The sequence below is a fragment of the Apaloderma vittatum genome, unplaced genomic scaffold (genome assembly GCF_000703405.1).
Source record: "Apaloderma vittatum isolate BGI_N311 unplaced genomic scaffold, ASM70340v1 scaffold2021, whole genome shotgun sequence".
NCBI classification, from domain to species: Eukaryota; Metazoa; Chordata; class Aves; order Trogoniformes; family Trogonidae; genus Apaloderma; species Apaloderma vittatum.
In genome coordinates, this window is record NW_009698339.1 from 77,147 (window position 1) to 96,911 (window position 19,765).

At 42.7% G+C, this 19,765-nt stretch overlaps 1 protein-coding gene across 1 annotated transcript in view; it reads right to left on the reverse strand.

Annotated features, from left to right (window-relative positions):
- Positions 1–19,765, reverse strand: part of LOC104280345 (collagen alpha-1(XXII) chain-like) — an 88,401-nt gene that overhangs the window by 58,075 nt on the left and 10,561 nt on the right. The window contains exons 5-10 of the mRNA XM_009877965.1: positions 12,553–12,606; positions 3,941–3,994; positions 3,520–3,573; positions 2,466–2,575; positions 1,033–1,086; positions 608–643 (exon numbers count right to left, since the gene is read on the reverse strand). Of these exons, the coding sequence (XP_009876267.1) occupies positions 608–643; positions 1,033–1,086; positions 2,466–2,575; positions 3,520–3,573; positions 3,941–3,994; positions 12,553–12,606 (362 nt within the window). The remainder of the gene's footprint in view (positions 1–607; positions 644–1,032; positions 1,087–2,465; positions 2,576–3,519; positions 3,574–3,940; positions 3,995–12,552; positions 12,607–19,765) is intronic.

The following is a 19,765-nucleotide window of genomic DNA, read 5'->3' on the forward strand; positions in this document are numbered from 1 at the left end:
GGGAGGAGGTGGAGAAACTGGGATTGACGTTAAGCCTGGGAAGAAGGGAGCGATTAGGGGAAGGTATTTTTTTTTCTTTAAAGATCTGTTTTGCTTTTTCTTACTTCTCACTATTCCTCTCTGATTTGTTCTCTTAATAAATTTAACTAATTTCCGCAAAAGAGAGTCTGTTTTGCCCAGGACAGTAAATGAAAGTGATCTCCCTGTCCTTATCTCAAACCTTGAGCCCTTTGAAATATTTTCTCCCCCAGTAGAGTGGAGAAGTGGGAGTGAGAGAGCGGCTCTGTGGGTACCTGGCTCCCGGCCAGGGTCAAACCACTACAAGCACTTTTAAGCCACTTTGCCTTTTCTCCCCTATCCACCACAAACAAGAGAACAATGTTCCAGGACACAGTGAAAAATTTGATTTAGCATATTTTTGTTCTGGAACTTTTGCCTTACTCTGTCCAGCCATGAGTCTTATCCACTCATCTGTTGCATCTTCAATCACAGACGCAAATGATTTGCATGGAACTCATTATTGGCCAATGGCTTTGTTATCGCATGTGGTCACTCTAGACCACTCTGACAGGCAGGTCTTGCTGCCAAGACTATTTTTCCTGCTCACCTGCTCACCACGTTGGCCACGGCTCCCTGGTTCACCCTGGAAAAACAAAAGCAGAAAACATTGCAAGGACTTGAACCTTTTGTTAGAACACTTTTTCTTTAGTAAAGCACACCCAGTACGGTCCTGGTTCATGTTCTTCTACCTCCTTCTCACAAGGCACTGAAATTGCCTTCTTGATGGCTTGGGAACCCAGACCACAGGGTCAGGTCAGATGTCCCTACATAGGTAAACTTGAGAGAGCATCAAACAGCTTTTGGTATTTTGAAACATCATGAAGTCTGACAAGCAATGAGCCACATCTGCTCAGCCTCTCCTGCCCCCAAATTTAGATGAATTTTACTCTCCTGACTTCAGTACGAGACCTTCCAAAATCAGGCCTTGATTGACTCAACGGCTACAGCAAACCATGAAATAAAATTCCTTACCTTAGGGCCAGCTTTTCCAGGCAGGCCTTCCTCACCCTTTTCCCCTTGTTCTCCCTGTAGGGAACACAAGAAGTTATATACAAACTCCTCTTGGTGGTGTAGCATCTTTGCAGGCAACAACGAGGAATATTTTGACTCAGATCCTCAGTATCAGCCTGAAGATGTAAATGAAGTCATGTAAGAACGTTTCCTGGAATGTTTTTTCATTCTAGCACTGCTCGTATTCACATCTCCAGCACCAATCGCCTTACTGGAATATTTCTGGAATAACACCAAGTCAACCGCTGTTACATTAAAGACTCCCATACAAACTACCTGAAAAATGAAACTTCAATTCAGTTTCTTCAAATTACATATGGTTAGAAAGTCTACATTATTTCTATTAAGAAAAACAAATAATTCCAGGATTGGGACCTTGGCACCCGGGCCTCTTAGGCAAATACTTTGAAACTGTTCTTTCAGTGCCGGTGGTGTCAGCATGGAGAGACTGCAGCAGCTTAAGAGCTGAAAAACATGACGTGGCTGGGAAGTGCAGTAGGTGCTACACAGGGATGTGAGTAAGAAACAAAGATTTATTTAGCTTCAGAAATTTGTTTTAGGCTCCAATTTCCTCACCTTTATTCCTCAATAAATGGAAGCTGGGGACTCTGTTAGACCTGGGCTCAAGCACTAAGCTGAGAGAGGCAAAAATAAATGTAGTGTGTTATTGGAACAAGTAGGGGTCATAGTTCTCAAGCATCTGAGGCAAGAAGACTGTTGCCAACGCAGTAAAAGGCGGTAGATGGTTAAGAGCTGTTTTCCTTATTCCAATACAGTGTCATCGTCCTCAAAGCCTAGCTTGGCCTTCATAGTCAAAATATGACACCTTTCTTTGGCAAGTCATCCAGAATGTCTCCTACCCCTAAATCTCCTATCTCGCTTCTCCCACAGACAGTAGAGGAGGCAACTCTTCCCCACTCATAATTTGCAGAAGCTTTCAAATGGGGGATAAGTAGTAAGAAATAATGAAGAACCATTTTTCTGTCACACAGATCTACAGAAGCCTTAGAGGGATGGCATCTCTTCCTTCCAGTCTTTCAGGAAGGAAAGAAAGGAATGTCTTTGGAGTATTCCACACTTCTTTGTTCTTCTTCTTTGTGCCTTGGACACATGACTTGACTTGCCACTGTCACTGGCTTTCCTAAGGGACAGTACAAGTGTCTCCGTTTGCAACGCTCAGCTGTGTTTGCCAAATTGGGACTCAATAGCTGAAGACTGGAAGAGGATCTCCGATGCCTGTTGTACCAGTTCCACCTTCATAACACCTCAGGACAGTGAAACCACACAAACTGACTTGGCCCTGGAGCTTCACCGGTGACTCGGTGGTGTGGGATCGGTGAGGTGTGTTTGACTCTGGAAACCTGCTCCCCTCCCACCTGCACGTCCTACCTCACCCACATAAACTGCCCAGACTAAGCAGCTTAATACCAGCGTATGTTGCGTCACTTGCCTTTTGACCAGGAAGTCCAGGAAGCCCGTTAAATCCATCTTTGCCAGGCAAACCCTAAACAAGAAAAAAGCACAAATTATAAGCACCTGTTCTTTAAATTGTTAACAGCAAGCTATGCACAAGTACGCTCAGTTCGTTTTCGGTGGCACTCACCTAAGTCAGTGTTCTGACTTTTATCCTACTGTGACGCAAAACCTGCAAAAGTTCTCACAACGCACATGTCTGCTCGGCTTTTACCAGGACCCCAATTTTGGCAAATGACCACTGGATGTCAGTGTTGTAATAGAGAAACACCAGGAGAGAGCTATGCACTGTGAATTCTTAAATAACTTGAAAAAATCTATTTTTACTTATCATTCTCTGTAAGCTTCTATTATCCGTCGCTATGAAGATTTTAAAAATCTATTTCTCCTTTTAAATACTGGCAATTTTTTATACAGTTAATGGACTCCAGAATTAAATTATACAACACATAGTGAAAGAATAATTCAGCAAGATAAGAATTTAAATTGCTTCCTGTAATGCATTTAAAATAGTGAGAAAAGTTTTTTCCCTTTCAACGTGTCAGTCAATCCCCAAAGCAGGCTATAGGAGGCACTTTTTAATACTAAGTATTTCATAATTCACCTTTCTTAACAGCCAACAGAAATCACTATGCTCTGCTAAATTTGAAATTTTAATTCCATTTCTTTGGCCTAATTCAAGAAACTTTAGGTTTGGAAGAACAATATCTTGCCAAATGCAAAATGGGTTTTGAAAGGTATCATACAAAGAAAACATCCTGGTCCCAGTGTGTAGGAATAGTGGAACTGTGGTAAAATTCCTCTTCATAAAAGACATCAGAGGTCAACGTCTGCATTAAAGACAATAGTGTTGGAGCCCACATTAAAACCTTGCATGCAGAGAAGCTGCAGGCAAGGAGGCAAAGACTTGAGAAATAAAGTATGTGAAGTCATAAGAGAGCATGAAGGCAAGGGAAGTAGCTCCTCAACACTTACAGCTGGTCCCGGCGGTCCTGTTTTACCAGAAACTCCAATCTCTCCTGGCAGCCCCTGAAAAATAAAATCAGAAGAAAATAAATCAGAATTTCGGTACTTTGCAGCAATCTCTCTGGTGCTTGCTACTGCCAATTTAAATGCAATTTTCCCTCCCACAGCAGTTAGGTCTCTGCCGTGGGGAGTCCTGTAGACATTGACTTATTCCCAGGTAGCACCGATGTGGTTCCAACGCTCAGCACAGAGAAGCTCTCCTCTAGGACCAGTTGTGGCTTTTCAGCAAGAAAATGTAAGAGAAAATACATGTTGCCAGAGGCCCTGACTCTGTTCCCACTGCAACTTAGGACATAAAATTCTCCCCATATGGTTTTTCGTCTTCTCCTTAATACAAAACAAAAAATGCAACCGAAGCTTGTTTTCTTACTGGTGCTCCAGGTGGTCCAGGGGGTCCAGCAACACCCGAGGGTCCTGGAGGTCCCTGTAAGAGAGGAAGCAAAACCAATTTATCCAACTCTCTAAATGTGGTGGAAAGCCTCAGGTCCTTCCTTATGTAGTCAGAGCCCTATTCAGAACGGGCAAAAGCAGTGAGCTCTATTTCCTTCTACCCCTCCCCCAAAAAAAAAGCAAGATGCCAAACTGAGCTCCAAGGGAACCATGGCCACGAGCAGAACAGGATCTCCTGCTAAAGCCACCCATTAGTATTGCTACAAGGGGTCCACTCCAGTACAAGAGATGGGAGCTGAAGGCCGTCAATGGTAATGTGAAACACAAAGCTGGTGCAGTGGGATCTCTTGCAGCATCCGGACTAATTTAATCCTGATTAATGTTGTTTCAAATTGAACAATTTACCTCTGCTAAAATATTTCTGAAGTAATTAATGAGTCCCTGTGTGTTGCCTGGTCTAGCTGAGAGGTGGTGTCCCTGCCCGTGACAGGGAGGTTGGATTAAATGATCTCTAAGGTTCCTTCCAACCTAGGCCATTCTATGATTCTATAAATAGAACAGGCTTGTGGTTCGGGCTTTTCTGTTTGGGGGTTGGTGTAAAAAAAAAGGTATCCAAGAGTAGGGAATCAAGTTTTAGTTCTCTGCATTAACTTTGTTGATAGCAAACATCCTCAAAAACTCAACGCACATGTTCAGTTGAAATGTCCTAACATGAGTCTTTCCTACTCATCTCCCTGCAACAGCTGTTTCTCTTAGGGAAAATACTCTTTCACCAGCCAGCCCATTTTCAGAGGGATTTATTTTTGTGTATGGAGCCAACTGTTAAATTTGGCATCGTAGCGGAGAAATTTGTTTCCATACTCAGTAGATCTTAACAGTTTGTCTGCAATGCAGAAGTGCTTGTTACTTCCAGCTTCTACTGCAGACAAGACAGGATTTCTCCTGTGCTCCAGAGGAAACATGTGTTCATGTATTTTTTGGATCAAGACCTAAGCAGACAACAGGAGGAGGGATGTGAGAGATGGATATATGACAGAGTTGAAGTTTTACCTGGCTGTCTCTTTCTGACTTTCTAACACATTGATTTTATTCATTTTCAATTTTCAGCACATTTCTGGTGTGTTTTTAGTTAAAAAAAAAACAAACCAAGAACAAACCCATAACAAACTAACACACTTCTCAAACACTATGTAAACAATTTAAACTGAGCAACTGATGCAAGAGAGAAAATGACCAGTCAGCATTTTCCCTGTCACCACTCAATATCACAAAGCATAGCTTTTGTGATTTCAGGTATTACGAGTCGTGGATCAATATTAGTATTTCACATTATGTGAGGAAACGTGAGGACACTGAGTTATTTGTGGTATAGTTTCACAGAAGGTCGTAGATAAGCCGTGTTTTAAGAATACACTTGTAAAATCCAGTCAGAAGAGAAGAAAGCCTCTCACCAGTAGATGGGGCAATCCAACCAAAAAAAGGGACCTGCAGGTGCACTTGCCTCCCATCATCTGCTTCCCTTGCAACTCAAATCAGACATGGAGTCATCCCACCATCACCATTATCATTCGCAGAGTGCCTCAAATGTGAGCACAACTGAAAAATCCCCAGAAGGATGTGCCTCGGGATGCACTGGTACTGCTGATTTAATTCTTGGGGAGCCCTTCTGGGGCTGGCTCAGCCGCTATTGCAGGAGGGTCCTGCAGTTAAGGAGCTCTAGTCCCCATCAGAAGACACCTGGTCAGGATCATCCATCACTTAAAAAAGGTTTCGCCATTCAAAGGAAAGAATCAACAGCCCAAATTAGCGCAGCACCTGAGAAAATAGCACACTGAGGACACACCTGGATGAAAGTGAGCTCAGATGCCAGGGACCTTGAAGTTCTGCTTGGCCCTACTCCACCTCCACAAGCACGGTATTGCTGAGAGGCTCTGCAGGAGGCACTGGCTCCAAGAAAGGACTTCCATGAAGAGTGGATGCAGTGCCAGGAAAGAAGGCAAAAGCCAGCAACAAGCTGGTTCCGTGGCAGAGTGGACTATGTTTAAGTGCAGGAGAGAAAGTTCAGAATTTACCTTTGCAGACTTCCCTTGACAATTCCATTGGTTCCTCCCTAACAGTCTGTAATTTTGTTCTCCGTCCTTCTGCCAGTAACTGAATGTCCTCCCACCACGAAACATATATTCTCCACGGTAGGGAGCTTCTATCAAGAGGTGAAAAACCCCAGCCCAAGCATGCCCAAGTATGATGCCAGGTACCCACACAGTCCAGACAAAAGTCAACCTGCTCCAAAAGCAAAATCTCACTCAAACATCTGTCAGGAGCCAGTGCAATCCCGGAAACATGAGGTCCTCCTCATCCCAACTCTTTCTCCTAGTAACTCTTTACATTCTGGCTATCCAAGACAATTTCTAATCATTCTCTTCAACTTCCTGTACTCTGGATAACATCAACCTTATGCAACCAGGAGTCTCGAAATGAAAGAAAATGTACCCTAGATTGACACTAATGATTCAATTCTGTTGCTCTCTCTGAGAGCAGTCATTCAGGACCTCATGCCCAAGACTGGTTTACTCGGTCAGCTTCACCACATGTTGCACCAACAAATGTTACACCAGCTAATGGAAAGCTCTTCTGACAAGAGCCTCTCTGAGATGAATGTAGCAAAACCAGTTTTACACGATGACCACCAGTATCCCTGGGAGATGCACAGGATGCTGACAGCCTACTCCAGCTGCCTGCATGCACCAGCACCTCTACTGTTCTACTGGTTTTTTTCTTGCTTTCTTCAGCCTGGGCTATGGCAAGTGACCAGGATGCAAAGAAATAAAATGTCACCATCATATGGAAGTTGCAGAAATGTATCATACATGTCCTTTACAGAGCCCTGACTTTTCCTACTGTCCAGAGCAAATACGTTTCATTAGTATATAAATTTTTGTTATTGTAGCCCTTCTCCCGACTTCTGAGTGTACTTCAGAGCAAGGACTATTCTTTCTAAATATTTAGAAAGGACCAAACTGACAGCATTTCATAGAAGCATAGAATGCAATTAAACACAATTATCTGTGGTTAAAAAAAACACCATAAAACAGGAGCAGGATGACAGCTTGTAAGGCTTAACCCCCAAATCTCATGCTGTTTTCTTTGCTTCTCCTTTTTAGCTGAATCTAGATGCAAGTACCTGATTTAAAAGATCATCCTTTTCAGAGATCATTTGGTGAATTATACAGATGAGAGCCCTTGTCTGAAATCCAGCCTCCAGTGTTGTCCCTTTAAAACTGTGTTCTATAAGAAAATAATTATGGAGCGTTTTGTTTTTTTTCTCATTAGTAAAGACTCTGAAGTGCATTTTGTACATGCTGAAGCAAAAACTGATACATATGAACACTTTACTCCAAAACAGGACTACACAAACTCAGTTTGAAACACAAATGCCAAACATGGATGTTTTATCAAAATGTTTAAGCCAAAGTATTTTCAAACTGTTGTTTTGAAACAAAAAGATTTCAAATGTTGTTTAAAAAACAAATAGCGTGTAGAGGTGTGTGCGTGTGTCATGGGGTGGGACACCTTTAGAAACACGGGGGGCTTGGAGCAGAGTTTTTCAGGCTCACATTTCACCCAGCTCCATTCCTTAGACGATGTAATGCTGGAACTATTCTCAGGAAAGAAATCTGCCACTCTCCTTATGGGAGAAACAGCTGTGCCTGTCCTCCAGGAACCACTAAAGGCTGCTCTCCTCTTCCAGTGTGTACCTTTCTGAAAGACAGGCTGGGAAAGGCAGAGCTATTAAGTTCCGCACTCCCTAAGGACGCCCTGAAAAGGAACAATCCCTTTGTCTGTGACTGCATCAAGAGGCTGCTTTGTCTAAATCTCTTTTCCATGAAGGAAGGGAAGGCTATGTTTTAGAGGGAGGCAAAAAAATGCCATTCCACGATGGAAACCAAGGTCTGATCGCCTTTCCAGATACCTGCCTCTGGAGGCAAACCTTGCACAGACATATTTTCTGTATATTATTCCCTACCAACAACTGGATTCTCTTACGTTATGAGCAAGGCTTAGATAAGCCCTTAACCCATGCCAAAATAGATGTAGTCTGGTCTTTTTAGGCAATATGCCAGCTTTATGAACGAGAAGAACTTCTAGGACATGTGAGGAGCATCCTGTCTGCTGCCACAGGGGCAGCAAAATGCACGACTACGGTGCTGACAACCTTTTCCTCGCCAATGTCTGCGCTTGTCTCAACTTCAAAATCAATTAATCCCTGCAATTTCACCTCTCAGAAAGTCCCCATGGACCTTTCCTGTTGGCTCTTCATTTCTCACCCTACAGTATCCACCAGCACAACTACTGCTGTGAATTATTTCCAGTAATGTTGAATTAGAGCACCCTATTTCTCTCTTTGCTTAAGTCCTGCCTTACAAACCAAGACAAACGTTAAGAGAATATAGAAAGTAGCTGCTGATGATGACACTGAAAACCAAAAGCCTATAGAGCCAGATCTGAGCATTTACCTATGATGTATGCTTTACAGTCAGCTTCAGTGATAGTGTCATAATTCATAAGCAGATGAGGTCTCCAGACATTTCACCAGGTAGCACTGTATTTGGAGCACCGACATTATTTTTAAAAGTAAGGTTTTTTCCCAACAAAAATCCTCCAAACTGTCTTTCCAGCTCTGTGAAAGTATTGAATCAAGTTGACTTTGTACACAGCAGTCTCTCCAGGAGAATTTCTTGCTTCCAGTGAATGATATTATTTGTTTAATTTCATCACTTAGTGTAAGATATGGCCATGATCTCTTCTGTCTACAGAGGAAGATTTATTCCTCTATGTGTTTGCTTTGAGTTGGTTTACTGGGTCAGTGCAGCAAATGAGAAAAACAACAAAAGAAACCCTCCCTCACGGTCTTTTGTTTTAGTACTATTAACGATCTGCACAAACGAAGACTTTTTTTTCCCTTTATTTTTGTTAAAAGTATAGATCTTATTAAAGATAGCTCTGAGCAATATCTTCCAATTTTGAGTAGCTCTGGCATACTCTGAATTAAATCTGAGCTTTGCAGCTGGAGCCTGTATCCTTTTCTCACATTTTGCAGTATTAACTTGCATTATAAAAAGGACATTAAGGACACCATGCATTTCAGAGGATATAATTTATTTCCTGAATTACTTAAGAAAAGCTAGGCTTGAGCTCACACCCTACGGACAAGTCTATACTAATTAAATCACCGCCACTCATGACCATTAAAAGGTACAGCTTGTACCTGTCTTCCTTGCAGGTATAACTTAATACCACCAGGTTACCTAGCATAAGGCAAACCTCAATAACAGCCCACGGAGACCGCAAGTGGGAGGTATGGCACTCTTGTTTAAATCTCCTAGAGTTTTGACCTGTTTTGCTATCTCAAAGGAAGACAAGCAGGTACCTGGCTAAGCTCAGAGAATTTAGAGTGTGGCTCAGTGGACTGTTTGTAGGTACTGGCTTTAGGAGAGCATCAGGATCCATCGCTATTAACTGGATCTTCATCAACAGCAGCTCAGACACTGGCAGGCCCATCCTTAAACCAACAAGTAGTCACATCTGGAGCTGAGTTCCAATTCTGGTAATTCAGTGATACAGCTCAGAGTGTCTGAGCCCTCGGTGAGCACCGGGGCATCAGCTCCCTCTCTGCCCAGCCTGCGAACACACTTTCATGGCTCAGCGTACGTCGCCCAGCTGCAGATATTCCTTCCTCAGGATACCCCCGTGCCTAGAAAAGCATTTGCAAAGGTACCTCATCAACTGCCTTCAGCCCCTTCTCTGAACTCTTTCTATCAGCCGACGACGGAATAGAAAAGATATACGGAGATCTTGAGTGACCATGCAGAAACACGTATCACAGAATCATAGATTGGCCTAGGTTGGAAGGGTCCTTAGAGATCATCTAATCCAACCTCCCTGCCATGGGCAGGGACGCCTCTCAACGAGACCAGGTTGCTCAAGGCCTCATCCAACTTGGACTTGAACACCTCTAGGGAGGGGGCATCCACACCCCACCATCCTACAACTGAAGAATTTCTTCCTAAGATCCAGTCTAAACCTATTTTCCTTCAGCCTCGCTGTTTCCCGTGCTTGGTGCCCATCCATCTATTTCAGCTGAAAGTGCTTTACAGAAATGCAGGTTTTTTCGGTGTGCATTTGAAGAATCTACTACAACAAAAGTCTGGCCCATGATTAAGGTTCCTGGAAACTAAAATAGTACAAAAAAAAATAACAACATAAGCACATTTTGAGTTCAGATGTCTGTGCTCTTGCTGCAGGAAAATCGTTCATTTCCAGAGAGGAAATAAGACCCAGAGTGTCTACTCCACGGCTTAATGATATTGCAAGATGCACCATTTATAACTGTCACTGGAAAACAAATGTTCATTTTTGGGGGTGCTGACTGGAGAACATGGAGTAAACATGCCCATGGACTGGTCCACCACCACAGCTGATTTAGAAGGAAAAAACCCAACATTTAAAATCTTTTTGGATTAAAATCTAGTTTGAGTTGGCATGTGCAAGGTGACAGTCAAAACTAGAGCAACTCAAATCAGTTGGCCCTCACGGCCATGCAGACAGCACAGGAACAGGTGACAGATTTCCATAGATGACATTCTATGATTCTGTGACTTGGAAGAACATCCATGTAACTACAGCATAAGGAAACTTTCCTCCTTTTTTTTCTTCTGGAGTATTTCAGGGGTTTAGTCTGATTAACAGAAAGAAAAAAGAGCTGATAAAGTGCTTAAAAACCTAAATGTCACAGAAAGTGCTGTTCAGCTGAAAAGTAGCTCTGTCACAAACTGAATGTAAGCACTTTCTCAAAAGAGAAATATGGAAATGTGCAGCAACATGTCCAGAACAGAGTGCCACTGCAGGAATAGGAACAATATTTTTCCATTCTTAGAGTTAGCTTGAAGGAACAGTCAAATTAAGTATCCTTCGATGAGGCCAGCATTATATGCAGTTTTAATTAACATAAAATTTTCTGACTTTCTTTAGCCTGTGCAGAAAGGAAAATTACTTAATGCTATGTCAGCAGTTTTCTGAGATAATTTATAAAATTGCTAACACATGCATATATTTTTATTTTTAAAGTTGCAGGCAACTTCAGCTGAGTAAGTGTGACATTGTTTTGATAGGAAAAAAAACACAAACAAAACCCAACCTAATAAAAACCCAAACCAACAAAATCCTTTAAAACCATAAGAAATATTGTCTTCATTCCTCTTGAAGAGTGCTGTTAAAGAGACACTATACTAAAGGAAAAAGTCTTAAAAACATATCAAGTGGTGTTTCACAGTGCAAGGATCCCAGCTGGACACAAGGGTCTTCACCTGAAGAGGGTCACAAGCCCTCGGGTTGCGTCTCTGACATCCTCCACAGACTCGTGAACAGCTCATTACAAAACGCCTGCCTCAGAAACCATTTCTGGATCGTGTTCTCTGGTTAGAAGGCCATAGCTCGACAGAGGAAATAAATGAAAAATCAGCATCTGCTGTCTAGCAGTGTGCCATCTATTGCAGTACATCACCAACAGCTGTGGCAATGGAGGCTCTTCGTTCCTGTCCCAAAATGAACCAGTTATTGAAACACAAAACCAAAAGCAAAGACTCAGTTCATTAGTTTGTTCTTGGAAAGGGAATGAGTGAAATGCTCAGCTTTATTCTGAGGGGTCAGCTTAAAGTGAGGTTTCATCTTTCCAGCCTCGAGGACATTCTCACAGGTATTTTTCTGGTTGCCAGGGGTGCCCCTATGAAGTGACTTGGTCAGCAGAGTTGGCCTACAAAGTTAGAAAGAAACCAAGCCAGAGGCAAGTGTCAGTGTTACTGCAATACAGCACAGAATGGGTTGATCCAAGGTGGAGCAAAATGATCTCTGACGATGCTTAACACACACTATTTCGCCCTCACAACGTTACAGATGATGCAATTTCGAGCACTCTTGTGCCAAAGGCTTTAAAAAACAGAAGCTAAGGGATCGCTAACTTAAGTCCTTCCTCATGGAGAGAATAAACATTTAGTTTTAAGCCTCTCTTTCTACATTCCTCAGTAGACCAACACTTAGCCCTCTATAACAACTAGAAATATGACTATCAAAGCCACAAAAAGGGACTTGTGCTCAAGAAGTGTGCTTTCTGAATAGCAAAAGACTTTTAAACTGCTTCTTCTCTCAAGACGGCAGCGCAGGACGTATATCACCAATTCACGCTGCCAACAATTAGCTGAGATAGTGCCCCAAATATTACAAACCAAAAATCATTGCTTTCCATCCGGAATGACACTGCTCTATACACAAGTGACAGGGAAGTCACATGCAAAACACCTCCTTTGGCTCTGTTTGAAGATGCTGAAGAACCGTGTCAAGGTAAAAGTAATTGCTGCCAGACAGGCAGACTTCTCTCAGTCACGACAGGACAAATGAGTCTGGCTCTTAAAGGAGAAATACCAACTTCAGAGACAGCGCAGATGAGAACAAGGTCATGGCATGCTGCATTGCAGTTCCTGTTGCCACAAAATTTGTTTTTTCCACACGTCATATGAAAATGAAGAAATCACCACTTACCTTAGGGCCAATCAGACCATTGATTCCTGGGAATCCTGGTTCTCCCTTTTTACCCTGTGTGTTCAACAGAGGAGTAAGGATTAGACACCAGTGCAAAGACCATTACTGACTTCCCAAAGTCTTTCGCCCCAAAACTGGTAAATAACCATAACGTGGCTGCACAAAACACAAAAGCTAGAACTGAAGGCACCAGACAGCATCTGGATGTGAAACTGCAGTTGTCTTTGACAGGTCTGCACCTCTCTAGATTGCAATACCAGCCCTCACAGATGATGGTTGGTCTCATGCACGTCTTGGCATCTCCTGCGCTCTCTAATCCCACCCGGGTTCTGCCCACAGAGAAGTCACAATGCTGAGATGAGGCCAGGTGAGGTACCATGTGTAGACCCATGCTAAGAGGCACTTTCCTTGCTGCAGACTAGTCCTTCACACCTCCTTGAGAACGCCAAGTGGTGCTCCTTGTGTTCCTCGCACTATCTCAGGCACGAAGAAAGAAAATTAAGAACTCTGGTGCAGGGATGAATATAAAAGATTCACAAGATCAACGCCAGGAAATGGGAATCCATGAGGTATCTCTGACTAGGGTTGGAATTACCACCAGGGGACAGAGCTCATTGGCTCCTGCAAGTAAAGAAAAAGATTCCTCCTGAGGAATCAAAGAGCCTCTCTGGTGCAAGGGAAGGATAAGCCAGGACATGGAATACACCTTCAAGATAAGTTCACCTATAGGGATGCTGCAGCACCGGTGTCCCCCACGGGTCTGACTCCAAAAAGTCCCCAGGGAAAGGTCTTACTCCAGAAAAAAGAGGAAGAAAGGATGGAGTAAGGATGCATGAAGCACTGGAGTTAAGGCAGAAGGTGGATTTTGTTTCTCAACTCGCAGCTGACTTGCTCTGTTGCTCTGGGCAAGTCACGCTGTCTTGTAAAAATAAACTGCCCTTCCCTGATGTGCAATAAACACTGAATCACCAATACTTCTGAGGTTGTTAGTAGTATACTAGGAGGATACAAGAGGACTCATCTTGGTATCTGAGACAGAAAGAAGTGATGTCTTTCTTCCTCATTTCTGCTCCTCACGCAAACTGATTTTTTTTTAGAAGGATACTATAATTAAGCAAGTTTCATGTCACTGATGATGTGGTCATACAGATGTATAAGTCATACATATAATTTTTGCCTTTTTTTTTGTTTATTGAAACATGCCCAGAAACAACACCTATAATCCACACCTCCCTGCTGACCTAAATGAGCGAAAAAGCAAAAACATCACAAACAAAACAAGTTTTTGTCATCTTTTCCCCAGTTTTGACAGAGATTCATTAGCTGCTGTGTCAGAATCTGATCTTTCCCTTATTTTTCCCATAACAAAAAAAGTAGCTGTCACATACATGTGATTTAAAGAAAATTAAAGCAGCAACTATAAGGTCCTTGGGTATCAAGAAGGAATTTGTAGTCATTTCCAGAGCCATAATACCAATAAAAATCTGCATTATACACTCAAGTACATGCACTATTCAGGAGTGCTCCTTCTACTTTTTCAACATCTTTCACTTTTACTTGGCAAAGCCAAAAAGCGATGATTTTTTAAGGTGAAGGACTCATGCCACCACATGATTCAGAATACGTTTTCTAGTTAAAAACGCTCATTTTGCCAACTGCCAAGGTGACCATGCAAAAGGACACTGTTAAAATATTAATTTAAATATATAAGCGTATGATTAAAGCATACAACATGTGGTGTGTGGGGCCAGACATAAGACATGAGTATGCCCACATGCCACCTCCAGCTTCCTGTTAGTGAGGTAAATATATCTGTTTCCAATAAAACATACATTTTTAACTGTGCTATCATTTAATTCACTTATGAAAGCAAATAACATGTTTCATATAGTCAAGGGGTACACATTCAGGGTACAGCTACAACACTGAGGCCAGGATACAACCCAGCGTAGCCAAGTCCTTCATGTCCCACCAGCCTTGCTGGTGACTGGGCATAATGAGCTCTCACCTTGTACCTCCCCTTGCGACTCACAGAATCACGGAATCTTGGGTGTTGGAAGGGACCTCAAAAGATCATCTAGTCCAGCCCCCCTGCCAGAGCAGGATCACCTACAGTAGGTCACACAGGAACGCATCCAGGCGGGGTTTGAATGTCTCCAGAGAAGGAGACTCCACAACCTCTCTGGGCAGCCTGTGCCAGGGCTCTGTCACCCTCAGCGAAAAAGTTTTTTCTAATATTTTTGTGGAACCTCCTATGCTCCAGCTTGAACCCACTGCCCCTTGTCCTGTCACTGGACGTCGCTGAGAAGAGCCTGGCTCCGTCCTCCTAACACTCCCCCTTGATGCATTTATAAACATTTATGAGGTCACCCTCAGCCTCCTCTTCTCCAAGCTAAAGAGACCCAGCTCCTTCAGCCTTTCCTCATCAGGGAGATGTTCCACTCCCTTCATCATCCCTGTGGCTGCGCTGGACTCTCTCCAGCAGTTCCCTGTCTCTCTTGACGTTTGTGCATCACTTTAGACTCTAATTCAGAGACCTCCTGCATTAGAGGCAGGAACCTGATATAAATGCTTTTGATAAGCCTTTGAAGGAGCACAATGGAAATAGTTTCCTAAGTAGTCGCCCTAAATAAGGTATCACAACTTGGAGAACATGAGCATACCCCACAAAACCGCAACGGGAAATACATACATCAGGGTTCAGCCAAACAAAATCCCAGTGAGCCTTGGAACCTTGCAAATGAAGAGGTATGAGTAGCACACATAAAAGCTTATTTTGAAGGACCAGAAGGATGTGGCTGCAGCATCTCTACATCTTAAGGGCCTTATCTGGTCACACTTTGCTGAGCCGCTGTGTTTTGGAAATTTGGTCCCACATGTAAAATATTACTTGAGGAACCTGAGGAAGGTTGAAGCAGCACCATCTTCTCCTCAAATCCATCTCAAAAGCCGAGAAGGTGGAAGAAGGACAGATTTTGCCTCTCCTGACAAGTATACACCAATTGCTCTGTTTCCATGCTAACCTGCAGCAGCAATGAGAGCTGTAAGAGGAGCCTCTCCTCTCCTTGGGTGTAATGCTGAGAAACTGGTGCTTTCCAAAAGACCGAGAAATCCCTTAGAGCAACATGTAATTATACCGACAGAGACTGAGAGTGTGTGAAGTGAATTTCCCATTGTGAAAGGGGACATTTTGGCCACTCAGAGGTTAGCCAAACTCAGACTACAACAGATTTGCTCTTTACATTACAGTCTGTCTATAAAGTACAGAAATACTTTCTGGGAGAAATTACACCTATGAGAGCAAAGCTCGGCAAAATGTCACATCAGCTAATAATATGACAGAGAAAACCAGCAATTATGTCCTGTTATTTAGAGCAAGAATCACCTAAGTGTGTAAGAACGTGTACCTTTTGACTTTTTGAAGCATGTCATTTGCTTTCATAAGCAAACAGAACAATAGCACAGTTAAAAACGTATGTTTTACTGGAAAGAGATGCATTTAACTCACTGACAGTTACAGCTTCACTCTGGACTTAATTTATGCCATCAACCTTTTCCCTGCTTTTTGTTAATTTGCTTACGTTTCAATTTCTGCACAGGTGAATTTTGCCAGGGCAGGCAACGTCACCTCAACATTTCAAGCACCCACAAATATATATGAACATAACCAACCATTGGAAGGATCTCTTCTCTACCATGTAGAAGACAGGAAAACAAAGGAAAATGTTGGCTCCACTCTGCCAGAAGGGAAATTTTGGAAGGTGTCATACCCCAAGACTAATTTTCAGCTTCTTGTCCAATAGTCAGAACGGGTATCTATTTTCATAGCATGTTTTCCTCTGAGGTTTGGCCCTCAAAACAGAGGTGGATTTGGCACCAAGCACATAGGAAGCATCCTTAATTGTGAACAAATCCAACTGCTAGCATAAATGTCAACTATTTCTTCTCTCAGCTGGTTGGGATGTTAGCATTAACCATTACAGTCCTGTCCTTTTACCTCTACATTACTAGAGGAGGCAGAAGAAATCCAGTAATGTTAATGAATGTTTCACCTCCCTGAAGACACCAGCATTTACAGTCCTCATATGTATTAGATAATGACAGTAAATTATAAAGTGAGATCATCTTCCAAGCTTGGGGATGCAAATGCTATCAGGGTTGGCCAGTTTATGAGTGATTATTGGGGGGTTTGTGAGAAAGAGAAGGAAAAAAAAAAGGGCTATAAGGACTTCTGGACATTGAGAGAGATTGGGGACTGGCTCCTTCCAAAAAGTCTTCCTAATGTGCTGAGTAAACTAACTCTCCTCTCTCTCCTGGATTATTTACCCACCTCCCCCTGGAGATACCAATCAGCTATCTCCTTCCCTTGGATCCTGAGAGTCTAAGGTGAGACAAACCAAGGGCGGCTCGCACATAGAGAAATAAGAGTTGAAACAGCGTTTGCCCATTTCAGGTTGTGATTGGCCAGAGCATCATATGCAACAACCCACGCAGACAGCAGAGAGATGGGTCAAGAAGGGGAAACAAACCTTTCCTGTATTGGCAAGTTCTCTTTAACACACCTCTTGTGGGCGGAGGGTGTGCCATGAGCCCAGCAGCCCTCAGTTCTAACAGGATCATTTAAGCTCTATTAAAAAACAAGTGTGTAGCGCTTAGTAACCTGGACGTAAAGAGTCAGGAAAGGTCTGTAAAGCGTTTTGTGCAGCTCTGACTATGGGAATAAACATTCAAGGGATGTGGACGGATGAACATGAAAACCTGCTGAAACATGACAGCTGAATTAAATATGCAGGAGTCACCCCTTTGTAACTCCTGGAGCTGCTCTCGTTCCTCTTGCCTCCAACCCGACAGACCGTGACAACGAAACTTGCAATTAGCTCATTACAAAAGGGTTTTGCAGACATTTTTTTCTAAGTCATCTCTGGTTTGGAATCCAACTCACTCTCATTCTATGCTTTGCATAAATTATTTTGCACATGAAATAACTTGGAAAAAGCGGAATTATGATTACTTATCTGACTGACTCATGTACATTCTTAAACATGGAGGACATTCATTAAATTTTACTGTTTTAAAAAGATATTTTCCTTTTGTTTTCCTCCATAAGACTATTCTTACTATCCTATAGAAGTCCTATACTTTTTTTTTTTTTTTTTGGTTTGCACTGATTACTCTTTGATCACGGTAAAATTTTGACAATACAGATTAAGAAAACTTGACTGCAGTACAGCACATCAAACTCAGAACGGGTCTAGGTAGCTACTACCTCATGCTTATGTGGAAAGTATCGCTATAAGATCTATATTTTCTCTTTGTTTCCATCTGAAATTTCAGTCACTTGAATGACCTTGGATCATTTCAACAAAACCCAAATTCTCAAAATCAAAGCTTTTTGGAGTACACTTCAGAAGAACCCTGTCTCTAGACTGGATTACCAAAAAATCTGTGCGCTTTCCAGAACTATGTCATACATCTATCATGTGTCTATCAAGCAAAAAAACAGTTGAGTTCATTTGAAGGAAGCATTTCAGTAGATCAGGTGTCAAAATACTTCAGAGTAGAATCGAAGTATTTCAATTCTCTTCTATTTCACAGAAGAAAGAAGAGAATAGGAAAAGGGAGAAAACTCACAAAACCACACTAAAATGAAACCTCTTCCTCAGAGTTCTACCTCTTTTTTCAGTCAGTTTTAATAGAATGTGATAGACAGTACTGTCTATCACTCAGAGGTCTTACGGGACAACAAAGCTTCTTTCTTCCCACTGCATGCTCTTGATATGAGGGTATAATTGTCAAAATATAGGCAGTCCATATCTAAACCAGTTAAATTTGGGACAAATATTAAATAAATGATTAGCAAAGAAGTGCATAGGTCTCCTGCAACACACTACGTATTAGCTATAGAAAGAGTAAATATGTAATGAATTAAAACCCACACAATTAAGGAACTTAGGCAAGGAGCTGTGTTACACTGAGCTTTTTCTTAATCATGCCTTACAAGTAGGGGCAAGCTCTCATTACTCTTGTCCTGAAAAAAAAAAAAGAATCTGTTTTAAAACTAAAGCAAGGACTAGTCCTACAAAAATAACTTTACAGTACTTTTTAGAGGAATTTTTTTTGCACTTGTACACTAGGAATGGTGAACTCAGACACAGTGGTTAAGACACTGGGCACGTAGAACAGAATCAGAGGATCATTTAAGTTGGAAAAGACCATTAGTATCACTGAGTCCAACCATTAACCTAGCAATGCCAGGTCTACCAATAAACCATGCCACAAAGTACATCTACATTTTTTTTTAAATAGCTCCACACAACCACTTTCCTGGGCAGCCTTTTCCAGTGCTTGACAGCCCTTTCAGTAAATATTTTTTTTCTAATATCCAGTCAAGGCAAGTCTTACAAGCCACAGCTGGAGCCACAAATGAAACTGAGGCATCATGATCCTATCCATGTCCTCCACACCAGACAATGCCTGAGAGTCTTCTTGTTGGGGTGTGTGCAAGACAGTTCACTACAGCCCATCCATCCAGCCTGCCCAGGTCCCTCTGTAAAGTCTTCCTACCCTCAAGCAGACCAATGCTCCGGCTCAACTTGGTGTCTTCTGCAAACTTGCTAAGGGTGCACTTGATCCCATCATCCAGATCATAGAATCACAGAATGATTTGAGTTGAAAGGGACCTTAAAGATCCTCAAGTTCTAACCCCTCTGTCATAGCAGGGACTCCTCCCACTGGACCAGGTTGCTCAAGGCTCCATCCAGACTGGCCTTGAACACTTCCAAGGATGAAGCACCCACAACCTCATCTGGGAAACCTGTTCCAGTGCCTCACCACCCTCAGGGTAAAGAACTTCTTCCTCATATCTAGTCTAAATCTACGCTCTTGCAGCTTCCACCCATTGCCCCTCATCCTATCACTATGCATCCTTGTAAAAAGTCCCTCCCCAGCCTTCCTGCAGCCCCCTGCAGGTACTGGCAGGCCACTACAAGGTCTCCCCGGAGCCTTCTCTTTTCCAGGTTGAACAAGCCCAACTCTTTCAGCCCGTTCTCATAGGAGAGGTGCTCCAGCCCTCTGACCATCTTGGTAGCCCTCCTCTGGACTCGCTCCAATGCCCTATGTCTTTCTCTTGTTGGGAGGTCCAGAGCTGGACGCAGTATTCCAAGCGCGGTCTCACAAGGGCAGAGCAGAGGAGCAGAGTAGAGGGTCACCTCCC